The sequence below is a fragment of the Oryctolagus cuniculus genome, chromosome 17, assembly GCF_964237555.1.
Source record: "Oryctolagus cuniculus chromosome 17, mOryCun1.1, whole genome shotgun sequence".
In the NCBI taxonomy this organism is placed as follows: Eukaryota; Metazoa; Chordata; class Mammalia; order Lagomorpha; family Leporidae; genus Oryctolagus; species Oryctolagus cuniculus.
Window position 1 is genome coordinate 23941731 of NC_091448.1, and position 18464 is coordinate 23960194.

At 45.2% G+C, this 18464-nt stretch overlaps 1 protein-coding gene and 1 non-coding gene across 9 annotated transcripts in view; one reads left to right on the top strand and one right to left on the bottom strand.

The window, feature by feature from the left end:
- The window catches only part of NPEPPS (aminopeptidase puromycin sensitive), a 119046-nt gene that overhangs the window by 96574 nt on the left and 4008 nt on the right, over nucleotides 1-18464 (top strand). For all 7 annotated transcript variants that reach the window (XM_051825622.2, XM_051825623.2, XM_051825621.1 and 4 more), the window contains 7 exons: nucleotides 1805-1939; nucleotides 3121-3340; nucleotides 7926-8068; nucleotides 9291-9347; nucleotides 15421-15528; nucleotides 16072-16227; nucleotides 16480-16527. In XM_051825622.2, coding sequence (XP_051681582.1) covers nucleotides 1805-1939; nucleotides 3121-3340; nucleotides 7926-8068; nucleotides 9291-9347; nucleotides 15421-15528; nucleotides 16072-16227; nucleotides 16480-16527 — 867 coding nt within the window. The remainder of the gene's footprint in view (nucleotides 1-1804; nucleotides 1940-3120; nucleotides 3341-7925; nucleotides 8069-9290; nucleotides 9348-15420; nucleotides 15529-16071; nucleotides 16228-16479; nucleotides 16528-18464) is intronic.
- Nucleotides 1858-18464, bottom strand: part of LOC103351553 (uncharacterized) — a 45798-nt gene continuing 29191 nt past the window's right edge. Inside the window, exon 3 of one of the 2 annotated variants that reach the window (XR_011383491.1) lies at nucleotides 1858-1991. This is a non-coding gene — a transcript (uncharacterized protein). Of the gene's footprint in view, nucleotides 1992-11369; nucleotides 13768-18464 lie in introns of those variants that run through there. The other variant, XR_011383492.1, reaches the window with a different exon arrangement.

Genomic DNA, 18464 nt, shown 5'->3' on the forward strand with positions numbered 1-18464 from the left:
GCACCAGCCCCAGGTAGGGGTTTCTGACTCTTGGTATCTGCCTGGCCCATACCTGACTATTGTGGCCATTTGGGAACTGAAAAAGCAAATGGAAGGTCTCTATCTCTTCCCTCCTTCCTCTCTCTCTGTGGATCCACCTTTCAAATAAGTAAGTAATTATTTAAAAATACATACTGTAAACAGGGGCCGGCGCCACAGCTCACTTGGTTAATCCTCCACCTGTGGTGCCGGCAACCCATATGGGCGCCGGGTTCTAGTCCCAGTCGCTCATCTTCCAGTCCAGCTCTCTGCTGTGGCCCGGGAAGGCAGTGGAGGATGGCCCAAGTGTTTGGGCCCCTGCACTCTCGTGGGAGACCAGGAGGAAGCACCTGGCTCCTGGCTTCGGATCGGCTTGGATCGGCTCTGGCTGTAGCAGCCATTTGGGGGGTGAACCAACGGAAGGAAGACCTTTGTCTCTGTCTATCTCTCACTGTCTAACTCTATCTGTCAAATAAATTTAAATAAATAAATAAGTAAGTAAATAAATATACACTTGCCTTTAAAATATACAAAGAGTAAAGTATGTATATATAATTATTTTACCATTAAACTACTGTGTATATAAATATTTTCAAGAAAGATTTTTGGCTGTTGGTAAATGACCTATAGAAAATAATTGTCCAAATATGTGATATTGCCTTTTGGCGCCACATAATTCTTTTTTTTTTTTTTTTTTTTTTTTGACAGGCAGAGACAGAGAGAAAGGTCTTCTGTTGGTTCACCCCCCAAATGGCTGCTATGGCTGGAGCCAATCTGAAGCCAGGAGCCAGGTGCTTCCTCCTGGTCTCCCATGCAGGTGCAGGGCCCAAGCACTTGGGCCATCCTCCACTGCCTTCCCGGGCCACAGCAGAGAGCTGGACTGGAAGAGGAGCAACTGGGACAGAACCAGCGCCCCAGCCGGGACTAGAACCTGGGGTGCTGGCACCGCAGGCAGAGGATTAGCCTAGTGAGCCATGGCGCTGGCCTTGTTTTTAAATCAACCCTTTTCTATGTGTAAAAGGTTTTGGATAGGCATACATATGAGTGGGAAACAACAAAGTCCACATATGCTAACTGACAGGGGTCAAAAAGAAACAACACATAAAGAATCAGTTTGCAAAAATGAACAGAGGCAAAAGAAAACAGACACAGAAATTTGAAATGGGGGGGTCAAAGTGAGGGAGAGCAGAGAGAAAATGTCAAGGAGAGGAAAACTAATGTACATACATTTCTATTTCTAATCCCAATGGTCAGTTTCAGGTTTACAGAAAGTGTTTACTACATATAAAAACACTCGGACAGTGGAATCTTTGAGAAAGACCAAATCCTTACAAACACTGATCTATTGAGCCCAAAGCCTTAGCAGAATAACAATTTTCAGTTCCTACATTTTAAAGAATTTTGTGGAGATGGCCTGTGCCGCGGCTCACTAGGCTAATCCTCTGCCTGTGGCGCCCGCACCCCGGGTTCTAGTCCCGGTTGGGGCACTGGTTCTGTCCTGGTTGCTCCTCTTCCAGTCTAGCTCTCTACTGTGGCCCAGGAGTACAGTGGAGGATGGCCCAAGTCCTTGGACCCTGCACCTACATAGGAGACCAGGAGAAGCACCTGGCTCCTGGCTTCGGATCAGAGCAGTACGCCAGCCATGGCAGCCACTTGGGGGGTGAACCAACGGAAAAAGGAAGATCTTTCTCTCTGTCTCACTGTCTAACTCTAACTGTCCAAAACAAACAAACAAACAAACAAAATTAATGGAACTGTTAATGGTACCTATTGCATATCTTTTCAGTTAAACCTGGGAACAGTTGGGTTTTATCGGACACAGTACAGCTCTGCTATGCTGGAAAGTTTATTACCAGGCATTCGTGACCTTTCTCTGCCCCCTGTAGATCGGCTTGGATTACAGAATGACCTCTTCTCCTTGGTGAGCATCTCTCATTTATGTAATATGATGGATTCTATTTTTTCTGGAGTGTCTGAAACATAGTAAGAATATGGTTCTTCTTGAAGGTTACACACTTTTGGGACTAGAGCAAAAGACTGATTATTAATTTAACATGACAGATTTAAATTATATAATCTATCAGAAGCAAATTTCACTATTCCTAAAATGGTTTTTGCAACCATCTTTATTTAAATTGTGCTTTGTAATGTAAACAGCAATCAGTGTGAGCCTTGAAGAAATTTCCATACTGAGTATTTTTTTAATAATTCATTCAGAGTGATTTTATGTTTTTCTAAAGTAATGATTGTACTTCTCTGGGAAAGCTAGAATTTTTTCTTTTTAACATTTTATACAGATTATATCCCATTAGTTTTACAATTATATTTGGCTTTGTTCCTGTGAGGATTTAAAGTTGCAATTAGTAGTATTACCTTTATGATGCCAACATAAGTAACTTACGGATGTATTTAACTATGATAAAATGGTCACTCTTTCTAGTGTTCATTTAAATTGGACTTGAAATTTTCCCTTCTCTCTGTAGTCGCTGGTTTTGGGTTGTGCCTTTGTAGAAACACAGATTAGCACTGATGCGCAAAGCCTCCCATCTGCTGGTCTCATTGCTGAGAGCTCCCAGGAGAGCAGGCTGTTTGTGCAGTTGGCTGCTGTACCAAGTTCCTTTCCTAACTGTTAGTTCTGAAAGGATCGGAGTCTGTAGTGCCTTCAGTTTCTGTTCTTTCAGAAATGAGTAAAGCAGAGGCTTAAGTTGACACAGTTTGCAGGTCCAGTTTTGAAAGAGCCTCTGTCAAAAATCAAAGCCCTGACTATTTTTGCAACTTTTCTGAAAGTATGAAAATTTTCAACACAAAAACAAAGCCAAGGCCCCTGAAACGGAGTAGAAATAGGAAGTTAAACTGGTTTGTTGATGTTTCCAAATTAGGGGATTTTAATGTAATTGTTTCTAAGTAGTTCTTTTATAAAGAGCAAGAAACTGAATATGAAATATTTTCAGAATAGCCTTTTTATTCCACAGTATTCTTCTGAGTTTACATAGTCTTATTTCCTTAAAAAAGATCATTAACAATAAGACAGTGCCAAAATACATGTTTTTTTGTTTTGTGTTGTTTGAAGACGAGGTTAATTTATGTTTTTTCCTATCCCAGGCTCGAGCTGGAATCATTAGCACTGTAGAGGTTCTAAAAGTCATGGAGGCTTTTGTGAATGAGCCCAATTATACTGTATGGAGCGACCTGAGCTGTAACCTGGGGATTCTCTCAACTCTCTTGTCCCACACAGACTTCTATGAGGAAATCCAGGAGTTTGTGAAAGATGTCTTTTCACCTATAGGGGAGAGACTGGGCTGGGACCCCAAACCTGGAGAAGGTAATGGAAGTGCTGAATGGGGAAAGAATCCGTCAGAAATTTTAGTATCTACTGGATGTTACTATATATTCAGCTAGCCAGAAATGAAGACAAGACTGCTGGTGAAGCTGGTGGATCATCAGCACGCAGCCCAGCGCCTGTGTGTATTTGTTGCTAAATGGGACTTGTGCACAGTGATGGAAACAGAAGCCTTTGACAGAGTTCAAAAGGCCCATTTAGGTTAGAAAAGGCTCATGGGAATTTTGGATTATATTATGTATTACCATAAATAACACCTTGTGTACCACTTTTGAAGGTACTAAGAGTCATGGGGCCAGCTCTCTGAATGAAGTATGTTATTTGACTTGTCCCTGATTATTTCTATAATCATATATTTACTGTTTTTACTGTCATTTAAATGTTGGGAATGATGATTTGAAGGCTTTGAATATAATTATTTTCCACCATCTACTAATCACTAACGGTGGTATTTCCTTCTGCTTGTAGTCCTGATTTGGGAGTCTTTTGAAATGAGAACAATAGTAGTAATACCTAGAATTACGTGTCTTTCCTTCAGTGATTCAGGAAGTATTTATGCCATTAGTAAATGCCAGACACTTCTAGGAGCTGAGGATGCAGCAACTAACAAAACAATGCCCTGTGTGGCTTGCGCTCTGTGGGAGATGCAGCAAATAAATACATGATGTTCTGGGAGGTAGCAAGTATCATGAAGGAAAATAAAGTTGGGCAACAGTCACTAGTAAGGGATATTTGAGATTCAGCAGAGAGCTGAGGGAGGGAACTGTGAGGAAGACAGCTAGGAGAAAACTGGTCCTGTCAGGAGTGTGGAAGACCTGGGGCAGAAGCATGCTTGGAGAGTTCCAGGATGACAGAAGGCCGGAACGAAGTCAGTGAAAGAAGGGGCATGGGAAGCAGATGCGTCCCTAAAGGTCCACCCACTGTGTACATTTTATATATATATATATATAAAACTATGTATATATAGTATATATGCTATGTATATATACACTGTGGTGTGTGTGTGTGTGTGTGTGTGTGTGTGTGTGTGTGGAGAGAGCGAGAGAATGAGAATGAATCTAGGTCCTTTAGATAGACATCCAGGTGGAGAGTCCTCATGCCTGGAGGGCCAGACTGGCTAAGTACATTTGGGAGTCATTAGTGTATAGACAGTATATCCAGCCATGAAACTGGATGAGATCACCTAAGGACTGGTGGGAAAAAGGACTCAGTCCTAGGAAATCTGGAATTTAGAAGTTGGGTGGAGGATTCTGGGCAGTGAGGTAGGATTGAGCCGGGGTGGGGGGTGTCCCAGAACTTAAAGAAACAGTATTTTGGGGGTAGACATTTAGCCTAATATTTAAATCACCAGTTGAAAGATACCTGAGTCTCACACCAGAGTGAATACCTGTGTTCAGTACCTGACTCCAGCTTCCCACCTGTATAGACCTTGGGAGACGGCAGCAAGGGCTCAAGTACTTGGGTTCCTGCTGCCCACGTGAGAGACCTGGATTGAGCTCTTTTGGCTTTGGCCCACCTGGCCCACCTGTTGCAGGCATCTAGGGAGTGAAACGGTGGACAAGAGTTTTTTCTGCTTATCTTTTTCTTTCTCTATCTCTCAAATAAATAAATGAAAATTAAAAAGAAAGAAACAGGGGCTGGCGCTGTGGCTTAATAGACTGAGCCTCTACCTGCAGCACAGGCATCCCATATGGGCGCCGGTTCCTGTCCCAGCTGCTCCTCTTCCAATCCAGCTATTTGCTATATCCTGGGAAAGCAGTGGAAGATGGCCTGAGAACTTGGGCCCCTGCACCCGGGTGGGAGACCCAGAGGAACCTCCTGACTCCGGCTTCAGATCGACTTAGCTCCAGCCATTGTGGCCATTTGGGGAGTGAACCAGCCGACCCTTGTCTCTGTGTCTGCCTCTCTTTGTCTGTAGCTCTGCCTCTCAAATAAATAAAATGTTTAAAAAGAAAGAAAGAAACAGTATTTTTAAAGGAGAGTGAACAACTGTGTCAGATAATGCTGTAAGTCAAGCAAAATGATGAAGGAGAACTGGTTATTGAAGTTAACAAGTTTTAGGGAGTGATGGGGAACAAGTTCTTCAGAATGTGAAAGGAGAGGAAATGGCGACAATGTATTTAAACAACTTTTTAAAGGAGGTTTGCTGAAAAGGTGATCCCAAAAAAGAAGGTAGACTTGAGAGGCCTGGGGTGAAAAACGGCTGTTTTTTTAAGTTGGGAGATTTTATAGCATTCTTCTACTTTATATAAATAAAATATACTGTGTATTCTGTTCTTACTTGGCTTCTCTCACTAGACATGATGTTAAGATACATATAGGTTGTGGATTCCTTTTTATTGCTGTTTTGTATTTCTTTTTTCTTTTTCTTTCCAATATTTATTTATTTGAAAGGCGGAGTTAACAAAGAGAGAAGGAGAGAGAAAAAGATCTTCATCTGTTGGTTCACTCCCCAAATGACTGCAATGGCCAGGACTGGGCCAAGCTGAAGCCAGGAGCCTGAACCTCCATCCTGGTCTCCCACGAGTGTGGCAGGGGCCCAAGCACTCAGGCCATCCTCTGCTGCTTTCCCAGGCATATGATTGCTGTTTCATTTCATTACATGAATATACTACTTTTTTTTTTTTTTTTTTTTTTTTTTTTTGGACAGGCAGAGTGGACAGTGAGAGAGAGAGACAGAGAGAAAGGTCTTCCTTTGCCATTGGTTCACCCTCCAATGGCCGCTGTGGCCGGCACGCTACGGCCGGTGCACCGCGCTGATCCGAAGGCAGGAGCCAGGTGCTTCTCCTGGTCTCCCATGCGGGTGCAGGGCCTAAGTACTTGGGCCATCCTCCACTGCCCTCCTGGGCCATAGCAGAGACCTGGCCTGGAAGAGGGGCAACCGGGACAGAATCCGGCACCCCGACCGGGACTAGAACCCGGTGTGCCGGCGCTGCAAGGCGGAGGATTAGCCTCGTGAGCCACGGCGCCGGCCGAATATACTACATTTTATTTGTCCTTTGTACTGTTGTCAGATTTGTCTGCTAATTTTTTTAAGAAAATTCACATACCATAAAATTCATCCTTTTAAAAAAAAGTGTATAGTTCAGTGTTTTTAGTATGTTCACAAGGTGTGCAGGCATCACCACTCTCTAATTCCAGAACTATTTCTTCACCCCAAAATTTCACCCCAGTATTGATTAACAGTTGCCATTCCCTGGCAGCCATTGATCTCTCCACAGCACGGGTTTGCTTGTTCTGGATGTTTGAAATCAGTGGAATCAGGCAATGCACGGCCTTTTGTGCCTGGCATCTTTTACTTAGCACGTCCTCAGGGTTCATCCGTATTGTAATGGATAGCAGTTCTTCCTTCCTTCTTAGGGTACAACAGCCCTCCATTGTGCGGCTGTAGCGTGTTTTGTTTACTCACCAGCTGACAAACGATTGAATTGTTCCACTTTTTCACTATTAGGAATTCTGCTATGAATATTGATGTACAAGTTTTTGTGTAGGCATGTGCTTTACTTTCTCGTGGGTATCTACCTAAGAGTGGAATTTCTATGTTTGACCTTTTGAGGAACTACCAGGCTGTTTTCTAAATGGCTGCACTAGCTGGCGCCGCGGCTCAATAGGCTAATCCTCCACCTAGCGGCGCCAGCACACCGGGTTCTAGTCCCAGTCGGGGCGCCAGAGTCTGTCCTGGTTGCTCCTCTTCCAGGCCAGCTCTCTGCTGTGGCCCGGGAAGGCAGTGGAGGATGGCCCAAGTGCTTGGGCCCTGCACCCGCATGGGAGACCAGGAGAAGCACCTGGCTCCTGGCTTCGGATCAGCGCGGTGCGCCAGCCGCAGCATGCCAGCTGCGGCGGCCATTGGAGGGTGAACCAACAGCAAAAGGAAGACCTTTCTCTCTGTCTCTCTCTCTCTCTCTCTCTCTCTCACTATCCACTCTGCCTGTCAAAAAAATAAAAATTAAAAAAAAAATGGCTGCACCATTTTACATTCCTATGAGCAGATCCACATCCTTGCCAACACTTGGTTACATCTGTCCTTTTAATTATAGTCATTCCAGTGGGTGTGAAGTCATATCATTGTGGTTTTGCTTTTCATCTCCCTAACGACTAATGATATTGAACGTCTCCTTAAAAGTTAACTGGCTATTTGCATGTCTTTGGAGGAATCCATTCATCAGATTTTTATTTTAAAAATAGAAGATTTCAATTTATTGTACACAGAACATACTAGTTCCAAAATGTGGTGTTTCTGTGAACCTTGGGCCAAAACTCTATGATCTAAGCCTGTTGTCATCACATAATCCTTAACAGTATTAACAGAAAAGATTTAGTAAATTATGATATTTGGCATTTATGACTATACATGAAGTCAGAAAATGATTTGTTGGTCTAGTCTGTTTACACTTCATTTCATTCTTTGGATTTAATGATAAATTTAAATCATTTTTCTCTCAAGTATTAAGATAATTGATTATTTAAGACCGTAGACATGGCACAGCATAATTATAAGATACCCAGGGGTTAATTTGTAAAAGTAGGTTTTTTAAGTAGTCCTGTGTCTCCTTTACTTCTCCATCAGGTCATCTAGATGCACTCCTGAGGGGCTTGGTTCTGGGCAAACTAGGAAAAGCAGGACATAAGGCAACATTAGAAGAAGCCCGTCGTCGATTTAAGGACCACGTGGAAGGAAAACAGATTCTCTCCGCTGATCTGAGGAGTCCTGTAGGTTTTTATAATAAATTCCCATGACTTTTAGGTAACTGCACCACTCTGTAAAGCATAGATATTTTTAAATAATAAGTAACACTGATATGAAAAATGACCCACAAGCCGTGTCTGATTATTTTAGTATGTGCCATTTAGGTGGTTTGTAACCAGCCCCTCGTTTGATTGAAATGTCTCAGTCAGCCCTGCGGTACTAAAAGGTGATTAGCTGTGCACATTCCCTGAGAGAACTGATGCGTTGTTCTGCTGTCAGCGCCTTCCGGGTACCTTGTGGTTGCTCACAGGACTGGTAGCTCCCTCCTGTAATTTATTTGTTATATTCTCACATGGTAGTTTTTTTTGTAAAGAATAACTTTTTTTAAGGGTTATACATTTGAAAGGCAGAGCAACAAAGAGAAAGAGGGAGAGGTAGAGAGAGCCTCTCTCCACTGCTTCACCCTGCAAATGGCCACATTGGTTGAGGCTGGACAAGGCTGAAGTCAGGAGCCAGGAATTCCATCCTGGTCTCTCAGGGTGGTGGAGCCCAAGTACTTGAGCCATCCTCCACTGCCTTCTCAAGCCCCGTAGCAGGAAGCTGAACTGGAAGCAGAGCAGTCAGCATTCCAGTATGGTGTGCCAGTGTGTAAACAGTGGCCTAACCCAGTGAACCAAAGCACAGGCCCCAACACATGGCTCTTTACAATTTTGCCCTTTTTTCCCTCTAAGATTTATTTATTTGGGTGCTGGTGGTGCATCCCATATGGGCTCCAGTTCGAGTGCTGGCTGCTCCACTTCAATCCAGCTCCTTGCTAATAGCCTGGGAAAGCAGCAGAAGATGGCCCAAGTGCCTGGGCCCCTGCACCCACATGGGAGACCCAAAAGAAGCTCCTGGCTCTTGGCCTTGGATTAGCCCAGCTCTAGCTATTGTGGCCATTTGCCGAGTGAACCAACAGATTGAAGACCTCTCTCTGTAATTCTGCTTCTCAAATAAATAAATAATTTTTTAGAAAGATTTATTTATTTGAAATAAACGGGCGTATTAGCAGGGCCCTGGACAGGAAGTAGAACAGCCAGGACTGAAAACAGGTGCTCATATGAAATGCTGGTGTTACTAGTGGCAGTTTAACATACTGTACCACAACATCAGCCCCTTTGTTTATGTTCTGTCCTTTCTTAATAGAGTATTTGAAGCAAGATATATTTAATCAAATGGCCATTTTGTTCCTGTATTCTCTTGTAGGTCTATCTGACTGTCTTGAAACATGGTGATGGCACTACCTTAGACATTATGCTGAAGGTGAGTATACAAATATGCATGGATTTCAAAAATTTTTGCACCAAAATAAACCTTTTAGTCCCACCATGAACTTTTTGAAGTACCCTTTTATTTGAAAAAGACTCTCATTTCCTTCTCTCTCTCTCTCTTTTTTTTTTAAAGATTTTTTTTTTAATTATTTGAAAGGCGGAGTTATACTGGGAGGGTGGGAGGTGAGAAAGAAAGAGATCTTCTACCCTCTGGTCCACTCCCCAGATGGCCACAACAGCCAGGACTGGGCCAGGCTGAAACCAGGAGCCAGGAGTTTCATTCAGGTCCCTGTAGGTGGCAGGAAACAAGCACTTGGGCATCTTCTGCTACTTACTCAGCTGCATTAGCAAGAGGTGGATCAGAAGCAGAGCAGCCAGGACTGGAAATGGTGCCCATATAGGATGGTGACAGCTTGGTGCACTGTGCCACAATGCTGGTCCCTCTTCTTTTTTAAAAAAATATTTTATTTTGGGGATGGCATTGTGGCACAGTGAGTTAATCTGCCTGCAGTGCAGGCAACCCATGTGAACAACTGGTTCAAGTCCTGGTTGCTCCACTTCCAGTCCAGCTCCCTGCTGATGAGCCTGGGAAAGAAGCAGAAGATGATGCAAGTACTTGGTCCCATATGAGAGACCCTGATGGATTCCAGACTCCCAGCTTTGGCCTGGCCTAGCCCTGGCCTTTATGGCCATTTGGGGAGTAAACCAGCCAACAGAAAATCTCCCTCTTTCTCTGTCTCTCTTTCTTGCATATAAATGAAACTTTTTAAAAAAAAAAGATGTTTATTTGAAAGAGTGACAGAGAATTCGATCTTCCATCTTCTGTTCACTCCCCAGATGCCCTCAATAGTCCGTGTTTTGCCAGGCCAAAGGCAGGAGCCAAGAACTTCATCCAGGTCTCCCATGTGTGTGGCAGGGAACTAAGTACTTGTGCTATCATCTGATGCCTCCCAGGAGATTGTGAATTAGCATGGAGCTGGATTAGAAGTAGAGGTGGGCCGGCGCCGCGGCTCACTAGGCTAATCCTCCGCCTAGCGGCGCCGGCACACCGGGTTCTAGTCCCGGTCGGGGCGCCGGATTCTGTCCCGGTTGCCCCTCTTCCAGGCCAGCCCTCTGCTGTGGCCAGGGAGTGCAGTGGAGGATGGCCCAGGTGCTTGGGCCCTGCACCCCATGGGAGACCAGGAAAAGCACCTGGCTCCTGGCTCCTGCCATCGGATCAGCGTGGTGCGCCGGCCGCAGCGCGCCGGCCGTGGCGGCCATTGGAGGGTGAACCAACGGCAAAGGAAGACCTTTCTCTCTGTCTCTCTCTCTCACTGTCCACTCTGCCTGTCAAAAAAAAATTTAAAAAAAAAAAAATTAAAAAAAAAAAAAAAAAAAAAAGAAGTAGAGGTGCAGGGGCCCAGTGCTGTGGCATAGCAGGTAAAGCTGCCACCTGCGGTGCTGGCATCCCATATGGGCACCAGTTTTGAGTCCCAGCTGCTCCACTTCTGATCCAGCTCTCTGTTGTGGCCTGGGAGAGCAGTAGAAGATGGCCCAAGTCCTTGAGTCCCTGCACCCGTGTGGAAGACCCGGAAGAAGCTCCTGGCTCCTGGATTCAGATAGGCACAGCTCGAGCCATTGTGGCCAATTGGGAGTGAACCAGCAGATGGAAGACCTGTCTCTGTCTCTCTGTCTCTCTCTCTTTCTCTTTCTCTCTGCTTTTCCTTCTATCTCTGTGTAACTCTGACTTTCAAATAAATAAATAAATCTTAAAAAAAGAAATAGAGGTGCAGGACCCAGTCCCAGGCACTACTGTATAGACTATGGTGTCCCAAGTGGCAGCTTAACCTGTTGCACCACAACACCTGCCCCCTCGCTTCCTTCTCTTAAACGTTGGATAAGCACACAAGGTTCAGCTTTGTGTTTTCATTTTGAACAAGGAGCATCACATTGTGGCATAGCAGTTAAAGTTGCTGCTTGGGACACCGGCATTCCATGTTGGAGTGCTGGTTTGAGTCCTGTCTTCTCCAGTGCCTTTTTTTTTTTTTTTTTTTAAGATTTATTTATTTGAAAGGCAGAGCTATAGAGAGAGAGAGGCAGAGACAGAGAGAAAGAGATCTTCCATCCACTGGTTCACTCCCCAAATGGGAGTGGGCCGATCCAAAGCCAGGAGCCAGGAGCTTCATCCTGATTCCTGTGTGGATGCAGGGGCCCAAGCATTTGGGCCAGATGCATTAGCAGGGAGCTAGATCAGAAGTGGAGCAGCCAGAGCTCGAACCAGCACCTATATGGGATGGCAGCACCACAGGCGGTGGCTTCAGCAGCTATGCGCAGCACCAGCCCCTTATCCATTTCTGATCTAGCATTTTTGCTTATGCACCAGAGAATGATGATGTAAATTGTTAAGCCCTTGCCACCCATGTGGGAGATGCATAGGGAATTCCTGGCTTCTGGGTTTGACCTGGCTGCGAGGGAGAGAGAGCTGAATTTACTTATTACCATCCAACAAGATGTGCCTAAATACCAGATCATCCAAAAGATTCACACTGAGGACGGCTAGAGTAGAATGTGCTTTACCTCTTCTTCTTTTTGGGGATTAAGAACCCGTTTCTGATTCTAGGTGGGTCAGAATTACAAATCTGAATTCTGATATTTTAGTTTTAAACAAAGCATATTAAGATGGTTAGGATATTTTTAAAAATTTATTATAAACTTCACTGTTTAAGAAGAAATACCACAGGCCTGCACTGTGGAAAAACAGATAAAGCCACTGCCTGCAATGCCAGCATCCCATATGGGTGTCAGTTCAAGTCTCAGCTGCTCCACTGGGTGTATACACACACACACACATTTGGCACAGTGGTCAAGTCCTCATTTGGGACACCTGCATCCCGTATCTGAGTGCCTGGTTTGGGTTCTAGCTACTCTGCTTCTTAGCCAGCTTCCCGCTAATGTGCATCTGGGCAGTGAACAGATGATGGCTCAAATACTTGATTTCCTGCCACCCACGTAGGAGACCCAGCTGGAATTCCAGGCTCCTTGACCTCAGCCCACCCAAACCCTGGCTATTGGGATAGAAGATCTCTCTGCCCTTCTAATGATAGGTAGGTAGGTAGGTAGGTAGGTAAGTAGATAGATAAATAGATAGATAGATATAAAGAAAGAAAGAAACTATACTTCAAAATACACTACCTTTCCCATGCTGTACATAGGTTTTCCTTCTAATGATATAAAAGTTACATTTTGAGTAGTTTACCTTTCAACTAAACAATGAGGTCTCTTCTCAGTCTGTTAACTTCTCAGTCTGTTATCACGTGTATGAAATGAGATGTTTTATGTTTTTTAGTCTATTTCATATAAGTATGGGGGAAAATAGGGCTCTAAAAATAAGGTAATACCTTAACATTTTTGTATTATGACAACCCAAATTTGAAGAGTTGATGTGAGTGTACATATTTAATAGGAGTTGGGTGATGATAATCAGCTTTATTATGGGAAGAGCAGTGATGGAGGCAGAATTGAGTTATTCAAGAGACTGTGGGGTGAGGCATGTGTCTGTTGGTAGTTTGGGGTTTAGGAGTAAGAAGCAGGATAAAGAACTAACTTCGTCATGGTGTATTTGCAGGGTGGTATTTGAGTGCCACCTGGTGGACTAGTAGAGCAGGTTCTCTTTGGGAGAAAGGGTCCTTGAATGGCACCTTCAGACTTTGAATATGGGAGCTGAAAGGACCTTAGAAATGGGCTGGTGGTGTGGTGTGGTGTGGCAGGTTAAGCTGCCGCCTGTGATGCTGGCATTCTACATGGGCACAGTCTGTGTCTCCACTTCCAACCCAGCTCCCTGCTAATGGCCTGGAAAAAGCAGCAGTAGATGGCCTAAGTGTTTGGGCCCTGCACGCATGTGGGAGACCCAGATGAAGCTCCTGGCTCCCATTACAGCCATCTGGGAAGTGAACCAATGGATGGAAAATTTCTGTCCCTCCTCTCCCTAAACCTTCGACTTTCAAGATTTATTTCTTTATAATAAATCTTAAAACAAAAATTAGAAACTGGTCACCTCTCTATTTTAGTGATGGGGAAACTGAGACCCAGAGAAGTTAAGGATTAAGTCAAGATCACAAAGCTAGTGAGAAGCAAAACTAGCACTAGAACCCAGGTCTCCCAACTTGCTGTTTATTTTACCATCCTGTTGTTAAAAAAATCCAAAGGAAAGGAGGAGGACTGGGAGCTGCAATGTGGCTTCCAGAGACTGTTCAATGTTAAACCTTAAGAAAAAAGTTGGGCCGGCACATGACTCACTTGGTTAATCCTCTGTTGCAGCGCCGGCATCCCATGTGGGCGCCGGGTTCTAGTGCCGGTTGCTCCTCTTCCAGTCCAGCTCTCTGCTGTGGTCCAGGAAGGCAGGGAGGATGGCCCGAGTGCTTGAGTGCCTGCACCTGCATGGGAGACCAGGAGGAAGCACCTGGCTTCTGGCTTCGGATTGGCACAGCGTGTCAGCCGTGGCAGCCATTTAGGGGGTAAACCAACGGAAGGAAGACCTTTGTCTCTGTCTCTCTCTTACTGTCTAACTCTGCCTATCTAATAAAAAAGAAAGAAAAAGAAAAAAGGTCAGAAGGGCCTGTAAGTGAATTTTCACATATTTATAGTTCTGATTTTTTCAGAAAGATTTGTTTATTTACTTTGAAAGGTAGTTAGAGAGAGATCAATCTTCCATCTGCTGGTTCACATTCCAAATGGCTGCAATAGCTAGGGCTGGGCCAAGCTGAAGCCAGGAGCCTTAAACTCCATCTGGATCTCCCGCATGGATTCAGGGGCCAAAGCTCTTGAGGCATCTTCTGCTGCTTTCCCAGGCGCACTAGCAGAGAGCTGGATTAGAAATGGAGCAGCCTCGCCTTGCGGCGCCGGCACACCAGGTTCTAGTCCCGGTCGGGGCGCCGGATTCTGTCCCGGTTGCCCCTCTTCCAGGCCAGCCCTCTGCTGTGGCCAGGGAGTGCAGTGGAGGATGGCCCAGGTGCTTGGGCCCTGCACCCCATGGGAGACCAGGAGAAGCACCTGGCTCCTGCCATTGGATCAGCGTGGTGCGCCGGCTGCAGCATGCCAGCCGCGGCGGCCATTGGAGGGTGAACCAACGGCAAAGGAAGACCTTTCTCTCTGTCTCTCTCTCTCACTATCCACTCTGCCTGTCAAAAAATAAAAAAAATAAAAAAATAAAAAAAAAAGAAATTGAGCAGCCGGGCTCGGGCCAGTGCCCATATGGTATTCCAGCATCACAGGCAGCAGCCCAGCACTGCCCAACACCAGCCCCAATAATGCAGCTTTTTACAACAAGTGAATGATTACAATTATAGTTTTATTTCTTTTTAAAAAAAATTATTTATTTGAAAGAGTTACTAAGGTAGAAAGAGAAAGAGAGATCTTCCATCTGCTGGTTCACTCCCCAAATGGCCACAATGGCCAGAGGTGAGCCGATCTGAAGCCAGGAGCCAGGAGCTTCTTCTGGGTCTCCCACATGGGTACAGGGGCCCAACAACTTGGGCCATCCTCTGCTGCTTTCCCAGGCACAGTAGCAGGGAGCTGGATCAGAAGTGGAGCAGCCGGACTTGGACTGGCACTTGTATGGGATGCCATCACTGCAAGCTGGCGGCTTTAATCCGGTGCACCACAGCTCCAGCCCTATAGTTTTTGATTATCAAATATTTAGATTATTTTCAGTTTTTTGCTATTTATTAAATTGATGGTTTTTAATGCTATAAGATTATCCCAGTAAATAATATGGTTAATTGCTTATCTAACCTAGAACACTAGCCAGATAATAGTGATGTAAAAATTTGGTCATAGAAGATTTCTCCTTGGAGCCTGATGTTACAGCACTCAGAATCTGGGACACAGGGTCCATCCAATGGGCACCCAGACCTAAGGCCTTCCTTACTAAAAAGGAAAATGACAGATTTGGTACCCAAGCATTTGGAAATGTATTCTCTTACCAGTGGGAAGTAGAGCAGAAATTTTACCTCATTGGGTAGAAGCTCAATGAAGCATGTGCCAACTTCCAGGGGGAGAGTTCATACCTCTGTATTTTTTCCCCACAGCTTCACAAACAAGCAGATATGCAAGAAGAGAAAAACCGAATTGAAAGAGTTCTAGGAGCTACTCTTTTGCCTGATCTGATTCAAAAAGTCCTCACATTTGCACTTTCAGTAAGTTACAAGGAAAACTGCTCTTAGAGGGAACTGTTAGCTAACATTGGGCTGTGGCAGATGACTTTGGGTCAGTGTCCTCTTGATCTGCTTTAACCTTGGACTCAAGCATCCTCTTTCAGGAAAACCAGTGCCAGCTTTACCCCTGACTTCCATTCTCTCCCATTAGTGGTGGGAATCAGAATAGTTAGAGAGGAAATCCTCCCCCTCCAGAGTGGGGACATTGAGGACAGGGACTCCTGAAAACTGGGGAGCTGACTTCTCTGCCTGCCTTGTGTCTCTTCCTTCCTTCACCCTGCGAGATCGCAGCAAGTGGCTCAGGAGCGGCCTGTTCCCTTGCACCTGTCTCGGTGCCTTTTTCTCCATTTGAGTGATCTGTGCATTAAACCTTTTCTTTGCTGGAAGCTGCTGGCACCAGTTAATTCCTAAAACAAAGAATGACTGTCTTCAGTGTGGTTACTCGGGTTTCTCAACAGTATGTGGTCTCTCGGGGGTTCAGAGATGTGCTGGACACACTGGACTGTTCGTTCTTTCTCTTTGTAGGAAGAGGTACGCCCACAGGACACTGTGTCAGTGATTGGTGGAGTAGCTGGAGGCAGCAAGCATGGAAGGAAGGCTGCTTGGAAGTTCATCAAGGACAACTGGGAAGAACTTTATAATCGATACCAGGGAGGATTCTTAATATCCAGACTAATAAAAGTATGTGAGAATTCTGAGTAGCTTGCTAGTCATGGGTGTTACTGAGTGCCAGCCAGGATTCCTCAGACTCACAGGTTGTGGTCTGCTTTGTGAGTTTCCTTAGAGACTTTGAGGCCTTCTCCATCCCCTACCCCATACCCTCTGTCACAGCTGAAACTGGGAGAGAACAGAATGACTTGTCTGTAGGGCAAATGGAAGTTTGTTCCCAGCCTCTTTTATTGTCACTTACTACTTAAAATCATTGTTTTTCAGCTATCAGTTGAGGGATTTGCAGTTGATAAAATGGCTGGAGAGGTTAAGGTAAGGAAAGTACTGTTTACTTTTCAGTCTAGTAAGTAAAGACACTAACCTGGTTGTAATCACTGAGTGTTCGGATAACGTACTAACATACTTTGGTGTCTCCTTGCTTTTGCCTGGAGAAAGGTAATTTTTTTTTTTTTTTAAGATTTATTTATTTATCTGAAAGAGTTACGAAGAGAGAGGGAGGGGGAGACGGAGAGATCTTCCTTCTGCTGGTTCTCTCCCCAAATGGCTGCCAGTGCTGGGACCGAGCCAGGCCAATGCCAGGAGACTCTTCCAAGTCTCCCAAGAGGGTGCAGGGGCACAAGGACTTGGGCCATCTTCTGCTGCTTTCCCAGGCCAGAGCAGAGAGCTGGGTCAGAGAGTACCTGGAATGCCAACCAGCGCCCACATGAGATACCAGCACTGCAGGTTACGGCTTAACCCGCTGCACCACAGTGCCTGCCAGCCCCTAGATTATATTTTTTTAATGTCTGAAGAATTTAGAATTGAATTAGAATAATTCTGAGGACATGGAAGTATAATTTAAAGAATGTGAATCTCAGACTCTAAATCTGTGCTCTGCCCCATAATAGCTGTGTGTCTCTGAGCAGCTTTTACGCCCTGCAGGCCTGTATCTCGTCTAAAATGGGGTACCAAATTAAGTAACATGTCAGGGCTCGAACAGAGTAGTTTTTTGCTTGTTTTTTGTTTTTAATATTTATTTATTTAGGGGGCCAGCGCTGTGGCATAGCCGGTGAAGCTGCCACCTGTGGTGCCAGCATCCCATGTGGGCACCGGTTCAAGATCTAGCTGCTCCACTTCCGATCCAGCTCTCTGCTATGGCCTGGGAAAGCAGTGGAAGATGGCCCAAGTCCTTGGGTCTCTGCACCCACATGGGAAACCCAGAGGAAACTCCTGGCTCCTGGCTTTGGATCGGCACAGCTCCAGCTGTTGCAGCCAATTGGGGAGTGAACCAGCGGTTGGAGGACCTCTGTCTGTCTCTCTCTCTCTCTCTATGCCTCTCCTTCTCTCTCCGTTTAACTGTGACTTTCAAGTAAAATAAATAAAAATCTTAAAAAAAAAAAAGATTTATTTATTTAAAAGAGTTAGAGATATCTTCCATCCACTGGTTCACTCTGCAAATGGCCCCAATAGCCAGGGCTGGGCCAGGCCAAAACCAGTAGCCTGGAACTCCACTTGAGACTCCCATGTGGGTAGCAGGGGCCCAAGTGCTTGGGCGGTTGTCTTCTGCTCTCGTAGGCCCATCAGCAGGGAGCTGGATCGAAAGTCCAGGGGCTGAGATTCAAACCCGCGCGTGTATCTGGGATGCTGGCATCCCAGGCAGTGGCTTCGCCAGCTGCACCATGGCACCGGTACATTCTTGAGATTAGTTCTTTTTCCCTGTGTAAAGACCTTCATAGGTCTGTTGTGTACAGTGAGATTAGATGATTATGTAGGGACTGTCCTAGCCCTTATAGAGTTTGGTATCAATGTGGTATGGACTTGGGCCTGGTGAAGTTCAGCATTCTGGGGACAAATCTGCATCGATCAGGAAAACTGTAATTTTAAGACTTCCATTGCATTTATCTACTGAAAAAAATCTTTTTTTAAAAAATTTTATTTATTTGAAAGGCAGAGTTACTGATAGAGAAGGAGAGACAAAAAGAGAGATCTTCCATCCAGTGGTTCACTCCCCTGGCCACAACATCCAGTGCTGGGCCAGGCTGAAGCCAGGAGTCAGGGGTGTCTTCTGGGTCTCCCACGTCAGTTCAGAGACTCCAGCACTTGGGCAATCTTCCTCTGCTTCCCTAGGCACATTAGTAGGGGACTGGATTGGAAGTGGAGCAGCCAGGACTCCACCAGCTCTCACATGGGATGGCAGTGCTGAGGGCCATGGCTTCAACCAGTCGTGCCAGAGCACTGGCCCCTGAGAAATTCTAAGTGTCACTTTCACC